Source organism: Stegodyphus dumicola, chromosome 6 (assembly GCF_044657685.1).
Source record: "Stegodyphus dumicola isolate Sdum_Otavi_A_Nest chromosome 6, ASM4465768v1".
Taxonomy (NCBI): Eukaryota; Metazoa; Arthropoda; class Arachnida; order Araneae; family Eresidae; genus Stegodyphus; species Stegodyphus dumicola.
Window position 1 is genome coordinate 151262708 of NC_140773.1, and position 16137 is coordinate 151278844.

General features: G+C 33.4%; 1 protein-coding gene across 6 annotated transcripts in view; it reads right to left on the reverse strand.

Moving 5' to 3' along the window:
* Positions 1 to 16137, reverse strand: part of LOC118203015 (uncharacterized) — a 149276-nt gene that overhangs the window by 80387 nt on the left and 52752 nt on the right. For 5 of the 6 annotated variants that reach the window (XR_015041736.1, XM_085819019.1, XM_085819018.1 and 2 more), the window contains exons 11-12: positions 9060 to 9227; positions 701 to 783 (exon numbers count right to left, since the gene is read on the reverse strand). Coding sequence is in view for 5 of the 6 variants with exons in the window: in XM_085819019.1 (XP_085675145.1) it covers positions 701 to 783; positions 9060 to 9227 (251 nt within the window). In the remaining variant the exon portion in view is untranslated. The remainder of the gene's footprint in view (positions 1 to 700; positions 784 to 9059; positions 9228 to 16137) is intronic. The other variant, XM_085819022.1, reaches the window with a different exon arrangement.

The window sequence follows — 16137 nt, forward strand, 5'->3', positions numbered from 1 at the left end:
AAATTCAAATGCACTTTCAAAATGCTTTCCTTTATGTTCCTCTGTAAAATAGATGTGGGACCCATCGAGCACAAACTTTACGAAATTTAAGGTGATTGGCAATAATTTCATGCACACTTCCATGAGAAATATCCAGTTCATTTAAAGATTCTGTCAATCGTTATGCATCTGTTTGCAAGAATGCATTAATTCACGTGAGCAGCAATTTCTGAATTTGTTGCAGTTGATGGTCTTCCCTCACGCTCAGTCCCATCAACATCTATCTGTTCGTCCATTCTCAAACATGTTGCACCATTTTGCGATCGCTTGACGTGACACTGCACTTTCACCATACACTTCATGCAACTGCCGATAAATTTCAGTGCAGTTGCACCTTTTTGCCCACAAAAAACGAATTACTGCACGCTTGCAGCTGTTGAGACATGTTTGCGACTGATTATCAGAAAAACTAAACTTGCCTCGGGGAAGCCGCTACGTCACGCGATAAAGGTACATGTCTGAAGAGTTGCCACACAGTGTCATCCAAATAGTCTTAGGCGGAACATATTTATGCAGTAGTGCAACAAACTTTCTGACTGACTTATGTATAATGAACAGCATTTAATATAATAAACAATACATTTGAAAGAGAAATTCAATAAAGCACTAGAAAAGAAAGACGTCTTTTTTGAAATTAATAGTAAATGTCAAAGTTACATACTTTTTATGCATAAGGTTCATAAAACTGACAGTGGCTCTTTCATGAAAACTCCTCAACTTCATTAATTCCCTCATATGTAAAGCCTATATAATTCATAATGAAAACAAATAATTTTATTTCTATGAAGAAAAAGATAAAAACAGAGAAATAAGATGTAATTCATTCAGTTATTATATGCCAACATGCAAAAGAACATTATTTATCCACAATAAACAGGCAATAGCCACCTGACAATTATTAGTTTTGCTTATTAATGCAGTTATAAACAAATAAACAATAAATGTAGCAAAATAGCTAAAGCCAGAATATAAATGGCAGAACTGGGCTGTACAAAATAAAACTGCGAACACCACTGCCAAAAGCTCAATATCTAAAACATTAAAAACCTTTAACTTAATTTTCATCTTGGTGAGAGCCACAGAAAGAAGTTACAGTAATAATTGGTCAATTAACATAAAGTAACTTGGAAACATAATTCATTATTTTCATTTTCTAGTTCAAAAATATTTTCAATATTGTAATGTCATTAATAATATTGTAATATTTTCAATATTGTTAGTCAGACACTAACACACCATAAGCTACCTTGAAAATAATTAATGAATCCAATTACAATTTGTAAAGTAATTGTTTTTATGTTTTATTACCTGGGTGCTTTCTCTAAAAAACTGACTGACTATAAATTAATTTATCATACATGTCTTTTATAACCATGAGATGTAACATACTTAATAACTGAACAATAATTAACCAGCAAGTAACTGAAAACTAATGACTGCTGAGCTAATAAACATGTCCTAAGGCAAAAAGAACTGTCGCACCACTATCGAACTCCATGAGAGGTAAGTTTCTCTGTTACGGAATGGCAACGAGAGAGATTGTTGTTCAAAAAGATGGATGATCGAACTGCGTTGTAACGATCATTTTTGAGGATGTTGCGTACTGTAAAATGAACTTATTACACTGTGCTAAATAGTATTAAAATGCTATATATTAAAAGATCTTTCATCTGATCTAAATTTTAACAAACCGCTCATTATTTTCTCTTAAACTCACAATGTTCACGACATCTTCTGGCGCCCCGGGTGGGCGTGTTTGTTGGAAACATGTCGGATGAAAGAATAGATAGGGTAAGTTGATTACCTTATACTTCCGTTTTGAAGTTATTGAGTATTGTTTTACTGAAGTTTAAAATACTTTTCTTGCCTAATTTTTATCTGAATATTTTAAACTTAAGACAAAATGGAAGTGATGAAAAGAAACAAAACTGCGCAACGTTCAGCTTTTACTAAAGCATATAAAAGACTAGATGATCTTTTAAAAGATGATAATGTTGATTATGAAGAAGCAGAAATGTGCTTTTATTTGTTCAAGAAAAAGGCAGAAACATTAGAATTGACGCACAGTGCTTATTTAGATACTATAACTGATGATAAAGAATTCGAAACAGAATTTGAAATAACAGAGGACTATCGAGAGAAGGCTGTTAGGATACAGTTAAAAATCGGAACGAATTCTCGATAATATTAAGAGTAAATTAAACGAAATCCAAAATACGTCGTCAGAGAGTAGTCAGAAATTAGTTACTGATGAAAATACATGTAAAACTTTGTGCCAACGCCTACCGAAAGTAGAACTTTATAAGTTCGCAGGTGATTTAAAAAATTGGCTTACGTTTTGGAATCAGTTTAAAAACATACATGAAAATAATAACTTAACGAATGCAGACAAATTCCATTATTTGATACAGTCAACAAAAATTAAATCAGAAGCTAGAGATATTGTAGAATCTTTTCCGGTGATGAACGAAAATTATCCTTTGGCTATAGAAAGCCTTACTGAGAGATATGGGCGTAAAGAACTTTTAATTGATTTTTATGTTCGAGAGTTAATAAAACTTGTTTTGGATAACACAGCGAAAAGGAAGCAGGATTCTTTGAGTAGTTTGTATAACTAGCTTTCAACACAACTTAGAGCCCTGAGCAGTCTTGGTGTAACGACTGATCAGTGTGGAACAATTTTATATCCTCTTGTGGAAAGTGCTATTCCTATTCACGTATTGCGATTGTTTGAAAGACAACGAAAAATTACTGAATCTGAACGAAACATTTCGAGTCTTGATGCAATAATTGAATTTCTGAAAAGCGAAGTTCAGTTCAGTCAGAAGAAAAAATAAAATTAAGCAGAGCGGATATTTTTTCTAAGTCTGATCGTAAGCACTTGGCAACTAGCCAAAATATTCCTTCCGCGTCGGATTTGATGAATCATGAAGCAATACCTTCTTGTTCATTTTGTTTAAAAGATCATGAAACGCATAATTGTAAAAAGGCGTTTTATATTCCGTTAGATGAAAAAATGTCTGCGGTAAAAAAGAAAGGTTTATGCAGAATATGCTTGGTTAAAGGTCACCTCAGTAACCAGTGTCGATCAAGTGTTAAGTGTCAGATTTGTTCAAAAAGGCATTTGAATTTTTTTTGTCCTAGTCTTGAATGTAATAAGTCTAGTGAAATGCATAACCAGGAAAATGATGAGAAAAAAGAGAAAACAATCGATTCTTTGCATTCGCGTGCTACGAATGAAGTTTTCCTTTAGACCCTAGTTGTGAACATAGAGGGTAAGAATAAAAGGCGTAAAGTTAGATTAATGATTGATACGGGTAGCTCAAAAAGTTATGTTTTAAAGTCTACTGCAGAAGAAATGGGTTTTGACTTGCAATGGGAGGAAGAATTTAGTCACTCTTTATTTGGTGGAAAGAAAACTGAATTTTATAAACATCAATGTTACAAGATTTATTTGAGTAGCCTTGATGGTAAATATTCGTGTAAATTAGATGCTGTAGACCATGATGTTATTTGTAATGATATTTTAAGCATAAGATATGGTTCTTGGATTCGCGAATTAGGAAATAAGGGAATACGCTTAACCGATACCCAAGGGAATCCAGGCCCTATTGAAGTACTGTTAGGGGCAGACGTTGCAGGGAAGTTATTTACTGGCAAACGAGAAGAACTAAGAACAGGTTTAGTGGCTATAGAAACAAAATTGGGTTGGACTTTGATGGGTAAAGTACCTCAATCCGAACATCAGCACAATGTAAATATGACTATAGTTTCTATGTTATCTCAAGAAGACCTGACTATTTCATCGTTGTGGGACTTAGAATTATTGGGTATCCGAGATCCTGTTGAACAAAAAACTAAAGAAGAGTCAAGAAGAGCTATTATGGTTCATTTCCAAGAAACAGTTCGTCAATTAGAAAATGGTAGATACGAGGTTGATATGCCTTGGAAGATTGAGCATGCAGTCTTACCTGACAATTATGACCTATCTTTGAAAAGACTCGAATCTACTACGAAGAAGTTGGAAAAAATCGGATATCGGGAAAGGTATCATGAAGTCTTTAATGAATGGCTGCAGGAAGGAGTGATTGAAGAAGTTTCCCAAAAGGAGTTGTCTTTACCCATTGTTCATTACCTCCCACATTGTCCAGTCATTAAGGAAACGTCCTCACTATCTTCCATGAAAATTAGACCCGTTTTTGATGCTTCGGCAAAGCTTTCTAATCAGCCATCTCTAAATGATTGCTTAGAGACTGGAATTAATTTGATTGAAACTATTCCGTCTATTCTAGCAAGATTTCGCTTACATGAAATTGGTATGATTTCAGACATCAGAAGAGCTTTTTTACAGATATCTCTAAATGAAAGAGATCGAGACTTTTTACGATTTCTTTGGTATGGTGATGATGGTAGAGTGAAGACATTTCGTCACACCCGTGTGGTATTTGGCATTACTTGTAGTCCATTTCTGCTGATGGCGGTTATTGACCATCATTTATCCAAAGAAACGTGGAAAGAAAAATATTCTGAAGAATTTCTTAAAAAATTACAAGATAGTTTTTATGTCGATAATTGCGTAACTAGTGTACAAAATAATGACGAACTAGAAATATTCATCGAATCTGCAACTAATGTAATGAAAGAAGGAATGTTTGATCTCAGAGGATGGGAAAGTTCTGGCATTCCTGCATTTTCAGAAAGTAAAACATCACCGGTATTAGGACTGGTTTGGGACAAAGATTTAGATACCTTGGAAATAGACACCGAATTTTTGGAATTTGATGAAAGAGAAAAAGTAACTAAAAGGAAAATGCTTTCACTAGTTAGTCGAGTATTTGATCCCATAGGTTTCCTTGCACCTGTTATGATTCAGCCTAAGATTTTGCTGCAGGTCGCTTGGAAGAGCAAAGAATCACGGGATGGTGAAGTGAATGAAAAGAAGAATTTTTTAAAATGGGCAAAACAACTGAAATACCTCAAAAATATAAAAATTCCAAGATGGTTAGGTGTGATGAAGGAATCCAATTTAAGTATCCATACTTTTGTCGATGCCAGCAAGACAGCTTATGCGGCATGCATTTTCTTAAGAAGTGAATCCAGTATGGGTTCAGTGACTGTTCAATTACTTCAAGCCAAATCACGAATAACTCCAACGAAGACTATTACTATACCACGACTTGAACTAATGGCTGCTACCATAGGGGCTAGGCTGTTTAGTTCTGTGAAGCAAGCTCTAAAACTTCCCAACATCAAGACTTACTTTTGGACAGATTCTTCCACAGTTCTTGTGTTGATAACTCGTCGAGAACAGTGGTCGGTATTCGTTACAAACAGAATAAGTGAAATTAGAAAATTGACAATTTCGGAAGATTGGTTCCATATTTCAACTGACCAGAATCCAGCAGACATTTTGTCAAGAGGTTGTGGACCTAGGCAACTTCAGAAACGCAAGTGGTGGCAAGGGCCAGCCTGGTTGAAGAATCCGAAGGAGCAGTGGCCAAAGTCAGCTGTAAATATTAACGAAAAAGAAGTAGAGATAGAGAAACGAAAGTCAGTCATCTCTGCTAGTAACACATAGCTAGAGTCAATTCCATTACAGTTAGCCAGAAGATTCTCTAGATTTTCAAAGATGATTAGGGTTATGGCTTGGATACTGCGTTTTCAACCAAAGGCCAAGGACTTAAGAAAATGTAAGGAACTTCAAAATGAAGAATTGTTAAATGCACAGAGGACTATTTTCCGTGTAATACAAAAGGAATGTTACTCCAATGAAGAAACACGAAAAAATTTGAAAGGTCTTCTAATATTTGAAGATGAAGAAGGAATTTTACGATTGAAGTCCAGATTGATAAATGAGGAAGAATCGAAAGATTTTATTTCTCCAATAATTCTACCATCGAAACACCTGGCAGTGAGAAGATTTATAGCCCAAGAACATATTGCTAACAAGCATGCTGGGACATTAACTCTACTGACTATTTTACGGGAAAGATTTTGGATAGTGAAAGGGAAAAGAACTGTCCGGAGTGTTATCAAAGAATGCTTAACATGTAAAAGGCAAAAGGTAAAACATCTTGAGGTACCTTTTCCGCCTCTTCCAAAAGACCGAACAGAAGTAGCAGCAGTTTTTCAAGTATCAGGTGTAGATATAGCTGGACCTCTGTTGACTAAATCTAAACAAAAGGTGTGGATAGTACGTTTTACTTGCGCCGTATTTAGAGCTGTCCATCTTGAGCTAATACCTTCACTGAGTACCAACGACTTCATCCAAGCTATGCGTAGGTTTATAGCCAGAAGAGGACGAATTTCTGTGATGTATTCAGACAATGGTACTAATTTTACAGGACTAAATAATGCTCTGAAACAATTAGATTGGACTACAATTGAAAGTGAATTTAGAGTCAACGAAATTCGTTGGAAGTTTAACCCACCCTCCTCTCCATGGTGGGGAGGCTTCTGGGAACGCTTGATTGGGATTTTGAAAGATCTTTTGAGAAAAAATCTTGGACGCTCCTGTTTGTCTTACGAGGAATTGCAGACTCTCGTCTGTGAAAGCGAATCTATCATGAACAGCAGACCGTTAACTTACATATCCGAGGAACAAGATCTGAAGACCTTGACCCCCTCAATTTTTCTTCAGGACATTCCATTAAATGATATTCCTGATTTGGATCAAATTGAAAAGACTAATATTGTTTTGAGATGGAGACATATTCAAAAGGTTCGTGAAAATCTAAAACGAAGGTTTAAAAGGGAGTATCTGGGTTTCCTTCGTTCTTCAGTTAACAAAAGAGAAGATAAAATAAATGTAGGTGACATAGCGTTAATTGGTACAGATGATAAAAAAAGGCTCCATTGGCTGCTAGGGAGAGTACTGGAACTCTTTCCAGGAAAAGATGGAATCATCAGACTTGTGAAACTGCGAACTGAAAAGGGAAACATATTAAGACCAATCCAACGACTGTATCCTTTGGAATTGACCCCAAATTACGAGCAAGTCGTATCGGAACCTCAGAAGGTTCCGGAAGTGGTAGCTGAAAATCCTGAGCTTAATACTGACTCTAATGAAACTGTTCGCGTGTCTCGCTCAGGACGAAAAATAAAACCAGTTAAAAGACTGGATTTATAAACTTCTAAGCAAACTTTTGAACTTTCTGTGTTTGAACTCTAAAATATTGATTTCTATTTGCATTCTAATATTTTGAAATATTTCTATTATTATTATGTACGTTATTGTTATTTCAAAATTGTATGTATGTATTATCATTATATTACTGTTTTGAGTTTGTATCCCCACTGTTTCGAGACTTCTAATCTGAATAGTAATTGTGTCATGTAATTGTCTCAATTCCTTTAAGTTCAAACATGATTTCACAGGAGTTAAGCGTAAAAGTTTGTTTACATGTGAACGTACAATAATTTCAGTTTTACCAAGTCGATCTTTTAATAGCTCAAAAGCTAAATCGTAATTATTTTGCGTTAATGTCAATCCTTGTATACGTTTTAATGCGGAATTCTCTAAGAACGATTTTAAATAGTTAAATTTATCAATTTTTGATAACTGTTTATTCTCATGAATTGCACTTCAAACTGTCCCCAAAATCCCTGCCAGTTTTCATATTTGCCGTCGAACGCTTCTATTTTTAATTTCGGCAGTTTGACATTAGGATAATTAATAATTACCCCTTCTTTCAGAAATCCTAGAGGATTCATTCTATACATCAATTTTACTTTCGTTTTCAGGTTTAAAGTGTCTTTCTAGTTTCGATTTGGAACTTGTAATCTTTTCGCGGTATTCCTGGTGTTAGATACGACAGTAAATGTACACCATTTTGTCTATTCATCAACTCATTTCTACCTAAATAATCTCTCAAAAATTTAAACACAACCAAACAAGTTTATTCTTAAACTCACAATGTTCACGACAAGAGCACTACAGAACGATCAATAATAGATATTATGACTAATAATGCAGCAAGATAAAAAAGAGGAATTAATTACAGTCTGAAAGAAGATAGTCATGTTATCATAATTCTATGCACTAGATTTGGGAAATGTTACAGCAAAATTATTTTGAATTAATGAATCAAGAAGCAAAAAGAATCTATAATGAAGATAGCAGTGAATCAAGGAAATCAATGCAAAGAAGAATAGGTAATTGATAAACTATACTGATACTAATTATGTTATTTACCATTTAAAGATACGCTTCACAGCTACATGCTAATCGTTAACACGAACCAGTGATTATCATACCAAATGATTAGAACATTCTGCACATTTTTATGTTTTGCTACTAAGGGTATTAATTAAAATATGACTTGGTAATATTTGCAATAATATGGAGTCAAACAAAATGAATAGCACCAAACAATTTTCAGTAACAACCTTCAATTAGGATTGTGTGTTTAAAACTGAAGAACACATGTCAGGATAAGATTGCACATTATTTTTTACTTTATTCTGAAGCTTCATATGGTCATAATAATAATAATGAAGGAATTTTTTCAAATAAGTGGACATCTTTCACAATCATCTGCTGAAATTATGTATATCCAATAAACACTTGGGGGGTGGCAAACCTTCTTGCAACCACTAATTTTTCAGTCAAGGTCATATACCCATCATTCACAGCTATTTCGAGTATTTCAATTCATTCCTTACTCTCTCTTCTGTAAGCATGACAGGCTGTTTATTAATATCACAGAATTAACATAGCTGATCATAGAAATGATAGAATCTATTGCACAAAACTATTAAATAATTTTGACATTATGCAACAATAAATAACAAGCATCAATAGCAGAAATGGATACACAATTAATTATAGTGCTATTATTTTTCAGCAACAAATAGCATATTGCTCTTAAAATATAAAGGTTATTTCTATCTTTGAACTTTACATACATGTTTGTTTTATGACTGGCGCATAATTTAGGATCTTCTACCCCTTCCTGTGCATAGGTCTAATAGCATGCTACTACATTCAGACTGTTCTTATAATAAAAGGAATCACTCACATTTTTTAGTGATCTTCCTAGAGCTTCACCAACACTTCCTTTCTTAAATTTTTCGACAAATGAGGGACAGTTTTTATCACTATTAGTGCTTGAAACATTAATAATTTGCTCAAGAGCTGATTTTGTTTCAGTAACAAAATCAAATACTAAATCTAAGGCGCTTTCAATCTGAAAAGAAGATAAGCAAAATGTATAAAAAAATCTCAAAAACTAAATGCCATACAATTTTTTAATTTTGACAACTTTGTTACATTATTTAAAAATGCAACTATATTTAAAACATTTACATTTGAACACAACATTAAAAAATATTGTAGAAACACAATTTAGTGAAACACTAGCAACTGTGGTAACACTGTTCGTTTTTGCTGAGTATTGGTACTAACTGATGAACAATAGAAATATTTTAAAAAAATTCATTTTTAACTTCTGCATTTCTGAAAAGAAATCACAAAGGACAAAAAAAAAAAAAAAAAAAAAAAAAAAAAAAACAGCTTGTATGGAAAAATTAACATTTTATTCATAGCCCCAGATTACAGTAAAAATTGAAAACTTATACCCCAGTTAACAGTTTTTCAGAGAATCTCTTCTGATTTAGCTAATAAGTTGGCAGTAGTTGTGTTATTAACAGAACTTATTCTAAAGTCAAACAACAAAAATCAGCGCTATATTTTCAAATTTTCTCAGTGCCTGTGAAAATTTGAAAATATAACCCTGATTTTTGTTTGACTTCTGAATTAGTATTTGTTCGGAGTGTTATTGTGTCTTAATTATTAACAGAAGTTAAGAGTTTTTACAATCAATGATATCAATGTTTTTGGTATGAGCCAATGAACATCAGTATTAAAATAACTGGACTGAATAATGATTATCATATATAGTGTGTTGTGAAACCCCTATAGAGGGTGTTCTAACTTCCTTACTTCTTTGAGTTAGGATTTGAATTTTGAACTGTAACTAGATGTATAGAATGTTTGTAATGGAGTCGCCGGTCCTAATAATTATTGGCAAGAGAGCATTATGCTCTATTTCAAACACATTAAGCTGTAAATAAATTTATCTTTGTTGTGTTTCTAAACTGAGACTTTTATCAATGATTGTTTTAAACCTGAACTACCGAAAGAACATTATTGACTTTGATAATAGTTATTTTCGTTGGATTTTTCTTTATGGCCCATCAGTGATAGAATAGCTGGGACTAGCGGGTTATAACTTTTTGGATTACTAAATCATGCCCGCAAAGGAATAAAAAACAGGCTCCCATTTTGTATTCATTAACAGTCCTTGGATGTACTGCTATTGTATTGTATTAAAAATTGGCAGCGCTAGAACTCGCAAAAGCTAAACGAAAAACAGTTCAAAAATTAATTCAGTTAATTAATCAAATTGATGCTAAATTAAAGTCAGGAGAAGAGCCTGATAAGCAGGATTTAAGAGATAATTACGAGTTCTTAACAGAAAGAAATAACTTTCGACAGTGAAATCGAAACTTTCGTTGTAGTTGATCAAATGGAAAAAGAGGTTACGGCGAGACAGGAATATAATGCGAAATGTTTGACGTACTCAAGAAGAATATTATGTTACTTAAAAGCAAAACTAAAGTTCAGTCAGCTTCAAGTGATTTGAATGATCAAAGTATGAATGCCTCTTTAAGTGAAAATTTAAGAAATCAATGCTTAATTAAAGTGCCAAAGTTAGTAACCTAAGAAATTTTCCAGAGATCCGAAACACTGGCAAAAGTTTTGGAATAGTTTCAAATGTGTGATAAATAAAAACAAAAGCTTTTTAAAAGGTGAAAAATTCATGTATCTTGAAACATTTTTAACAGGTCAAGCTGCCTATGATGTTTCACGATTTGAATTATCTAATGAAAGTTACGATAACTGCATAAAAATTCTGAAAGACAGGTTCAGGAAAAGAGATATCATTGTAAATTCTTTCATTAATAAAAATACTAAATTTAGAGGAAGTAAAAAATTCTTCTAATGTTTCAGCATTATGAAGAATTTATGATGAGGTTGAGATCTCTATCCGAAATTTAGAGGCAATAAATGCTATATCAGGCTCTATTGGACATCTGTTAATGCCTATTTTGCAAAAAATCTTGCCTCACGATCTAATTTTAGAATTTAACAGGCAAAGGGATGAAGATAGCGTTCACATTTCTAAATTTATTTTATTCTTAAAGAAGGAGGTTGAATGTCGTGAAAGTACTTTATTGGTTTGCAGTAAAAATAAAATGTTTACTAATTATTATAATCAGCAAACTATAAACAAAAGACACAACAGAAATACACCCAAGGCTAGTAACACTTCAGTACAGCGAGCTGGCATCTTCTGTGAGAAACACAACAATCTTTTTAAATGCTGTAAAGGGATAACTGAGAAAATTACCATTCTCAAAAGGCATACCGTATTTGACGGCATATAAGACACACCCTTATTTAGAAGGCCACACACATGTAGATGTAGAAAAATTTATGTGTGTCTAGACCTTTATCCGGGCTAAAAATAGCATTCAGTATTGAAAGTTAACCTGTGTCCTTCCCGTATAAGACGCAGGTAACTTTTTTTGAGACCAAATTTAGGAAAAAAAGTGTGTCTTATATGCCGTCAAATACGGTAACTGATGTTTGAAATGTTTTAAGAAATTTCATTTGAATCGTTTTTGCAGAGATAAAAATGAATGCAGTAAATACAATGGCCAAAATCATCATCAATCTATCTGTTTGAAAAGTAATGAAGAGATATCAAATTTATTTAATTTACCTGAAAATGAATCAGTTACCTTAAGATCGAAGAAGGAACCTTTAGTTTCAAATGTTAATACTAACACTTTTGTTTCTCAGTGTAATATTTCTATTTCAAAGAATACTTTATTACAAACATGTACTGTTTTTGCTTGCAATGAAAACGAAACAACAACAACAACAAAAAAAAAAAAAAAAAAAAAGTTGCTCATATTCTTCCTGATCAAGGCAGTGAAAGATCATTTATTAAAGATACCTTAGCGAGACCTTTAAAATTAGAACCTATCCAAAATGAAAAACTGTGAGTTTTTCATTTGGAACTAAGAAATCTATAATTTAGAATTATCCTGTGGCTGTAATTGAATTAAGAGATAGAAATCAAAAGAACAAAATAAAATTTGAATGCCTAGTGACTAACAAAATATCAGCATGTCCAATAAAGACTCCCAAGACATAACACACATGCAAAAATGAAGCGCTTGCATTCAGCAGATCTGAGTAAAAACATCAATGAAGAATTACAAAATGTGGGAATATTTATTGGCATCCACCAATTCAGGGATGTAATGCTGACAAGTCAAAAACACATAAATAAACATCTCCAAGACATAAATTCCATTTTTGGATAGCCATTAGTGGGAAATGAGGGGGCGGGGGAAACCGAAAGGAAGGTAATGATTTGAAGCACTTAACAATAATAGTAGGGAATTCCTTGGTGTCAGATGATTTAAGCGTGTTTTGGTAGCACAAATTAATAGGAATAATAAATGAAGGCCAAAATGAATTTAATGAAACTGATAATGACCTAATTAGCCATTTTGAAAGAGATTTAAAAATGGACGATATGAATGTAAACTATTGTGGAAATCTACTACAGAAGACTAGGAAAGAATTTTGTTATTGTAAAAAGGCAGTTTGAATTTTTAAAACAAAAACTGCAGTAAACTCTAGAAATATTGAAAGAATATAAGGAAATTATTGAAGAATATTTAAGGGATAAAACAGTCAAAGAATGCCCTAATGAAATCAAACTTTCACAGTATTTTATATGCCGCACTGAGCTGTAATTCGCAATTCTAAGACTACTAGCGTCCAAGTAGTTTTTTATGGTTCTTCAAAGATTTGGATTTGGCAAATCCAAATCTTTAAGTGAGTGTCTAGAAATCAGCCCAAGTTTGAATCCAGAAGTTCTTGATGCGATCCTGAGGTTTTGTGAACATGAAATAGCATTTTGCGAGGACATAGAAAAGGCATTTTTAATGATTGGCATTGCAGAAGAAGATAGGGATTACTTAAGTTTCATTTGTCTTGGGAATGATGACCAATCATGTAATATTCTGCGCGTGTGTCGGGTCCTGTTCGGGATTGCAATTAGTCCTTTTATATTAGCTGCTATAATAAAATATCACATTAAAGTGTATAAAGAGGACACCCCAAGAGTTTTAAAATGCTTAATTCTTCTATTTATGTTCATGACTTATATTATGGAGGTAAAGCTGTAGCATACCGATTCCCTGTAAATATTTTTCAGGATGGGGATATGAATTTGAGAAAATTGAAATCGAATTCAGAAGAATTAAATGCCTTATGGATGAGGTCAAACATTAAAGTGGAAGATAGCTTCAATAAAGAAACATAATTTTGGAGTATGATTCAAGATCCTAGCAACAATGCAATAAAGCTAAACATGAGATCAGTTCAGGAGTCAATTGAAACTGGTGAAGGTGACACAAAAAGACTGATTATGAAAACTGTATACAAAATATTTGACCCCATTGAGTATTTGCAACCATTTATAGTTGGGGTTAAGATCATGTTACAAGAGGATTTAAGATCTTGTTCTGGGTTTAGAGTGGGATGTTGCACTTCCTACTAATATTAAAAAAGGTGGATAGACTGGTGTGCAGAAATGAAAGTTTAAAAAACCCCCAATTTCTCTATCCAATTCTTTCACAACATTAATCACAGGCAGCTAAGCATTCATATTTTTTTTGCGATGCCACACCCAGAGCTTGTGGAGCAGTCACGTAAGATATACTTATGAAAATAAGGAAATTGAAGCCAATTTCATAATGGTAAAAAAGTAGAATCGCTTCCCTCAGATCTTAAACTCTCCCTAGATGTGAGCTATTGGGAGCTGCTTTAACTGCTAAGCTAAATATTTAAAACACACCCTGCCTACGTTAAGCAACAATATTATTTTTTGAAGTGACTCCCAAATAATGCTGTATTGGATAAGGAAATCACCTGGAAGCCATTGTTGCCAACCACATAGCAAAAATCCAGGCAATTTGCAATGCCAACCAGTGGTACTATTGCAGTGGAAAAGATAACCGAGCAGAACTACTATATGGAAGGAAATGAGCTGAGATCATCAACTCAAGTCTGTTATGGCAAAACGGACCAAGCTGAGATCTTTCTGGCTTCTTGAGCGAGAAAATTTGTGACCTTTGCAACAAGACATGGAGACAAATGAGGAAGAGATATCCATAGTAAGGCGAAACACACTCAGTGTCCTGCAAGCTGTCATCAACAACAAGAACATCATACAAAGTACTAATTCATTGCTCGATTTAAATCAATTTAGCAAATTAAGTAAAGTATACCAAATAACAGTGTGGAAATATAGGTTCATGAACAATCCTAACCCTAGATCCAAAAGACTTTGTGGATCATTAACTGAAATAATAAATACGTAAAAATATTGGATTAAAAACAATTTCAATATTTCGAAAAGATCTTCGATTTATCTCAAAAATAGCCATTTGACAAAGGTTCCAACATTTATTCACTGAATCCTGAACTTGACCAGTACGGATTTCTTTGGTTCAAAGGCAGAATACAATTTGCAGATTGTCTGGAATCTGCCAATCATCCATACTGCTGTCAAAGTGTTGATACATTGATTCCGGAGAGGATTCCATTCTGACACACCTACGTGAAAAATTTTGGGTTTTCAAAGGGAGACAACAAATTAAATCCTTGTCAAGCAGATGTATCATTTGCAAAAGATACAATGTTCACTCCAGAGTTCAAGATATAGCTCCACTCTCTCCAGATCCAATTCCACAGTCACCATCATTTGCCGTAATTCAATTGGGCTATGCCCAATGTTTTCTCTAAAGAGAGCAACAATAAATATTAACTTCTAGTATTTACTTGTGCAGTGACTTGTGCCATCCATTTAGAACTGGTACCGTCAATAAATATGGAAGTGCTCTTGTTAACCTTTAGACAATTTATAGCTCAATGAGGACTATGTTCAACAATACACAGTGATAATGGAAGATCATTCACACGCATAGACTGTGAACTTAAAAAAAATTGTGGAACTGTATTTCTGTGCCCCCTGTAAAGAATTTCCTTTCTTCTTACAATATTCACTGGAAGTTTATAGTTGAAAAGGATGCATGATAGGGATGATTTTAGGTCAAAACAAGTCTTAGAAAAATTGTTGGCCATTCATCGCCCTATCTCAGTGAACTCAAAACAGTATTCGTTGAGATTGAAGCCATTATCAATTCCAGGCCCATTAGTTTATATAGGGAACCCTCTCCATTCACTCCTCCCCTTTTTTATATAAGTAAACATTACTATCCCTCTCTCCAAGTAGAATACCAAAGGATTAATTATCAGGATCAAGAAAAATCCATCATGAAAAAAATTTAAGAAATAATATTGTATTGTTCATAAGATTGAACTTTTCTTTTTGCTCTTCATTTTATTCATTCAACTGTAATTCTTCAGTATTCTTTTAATTGTTATGTGCTAATAGTATTTTTATTCCTCTACTTTTATATGATAATAGTTTATTCAAGAAAAATTTGTATAGAAAAACTTATTTAGAAGATCATACATAAAAATAACGCAATTCCTTTATTGTAATGTCATTGATATAAATCAAAATGATGGAAATTGGTAAGTATTTGTTATAAACTCTGTGTTAAGAGTTTAAGTGGGGAGTGTTGCGAAATGCCCAGAAGGCACTCTACCTTCCCTATTTCTTGGACTAGGATTAGAATTTTGAACTGTAACTAGGTGTATATAACTTGATAGTAGAAAATGTTTGTAAGGATGTTGATGGCTCTAATAATTACCAGCAAGACAGCATTATAAGCTCCATTTCAGTAACATTAACCTGTAAATAAACTAATTGTTGTTGTGTTTCTAAAGTGAAACTTTTATCTATTGTTTTAAACCTGAACCACCGAAAGAATTTAATTGACACTTACATTAATAGTAATCTTTATTGGATTTGTATTTATAGTAAAATGGTAGTGACAACTACCAAAAGCCAAGACGAGACAAAATTCTATGGCTGCTGATAA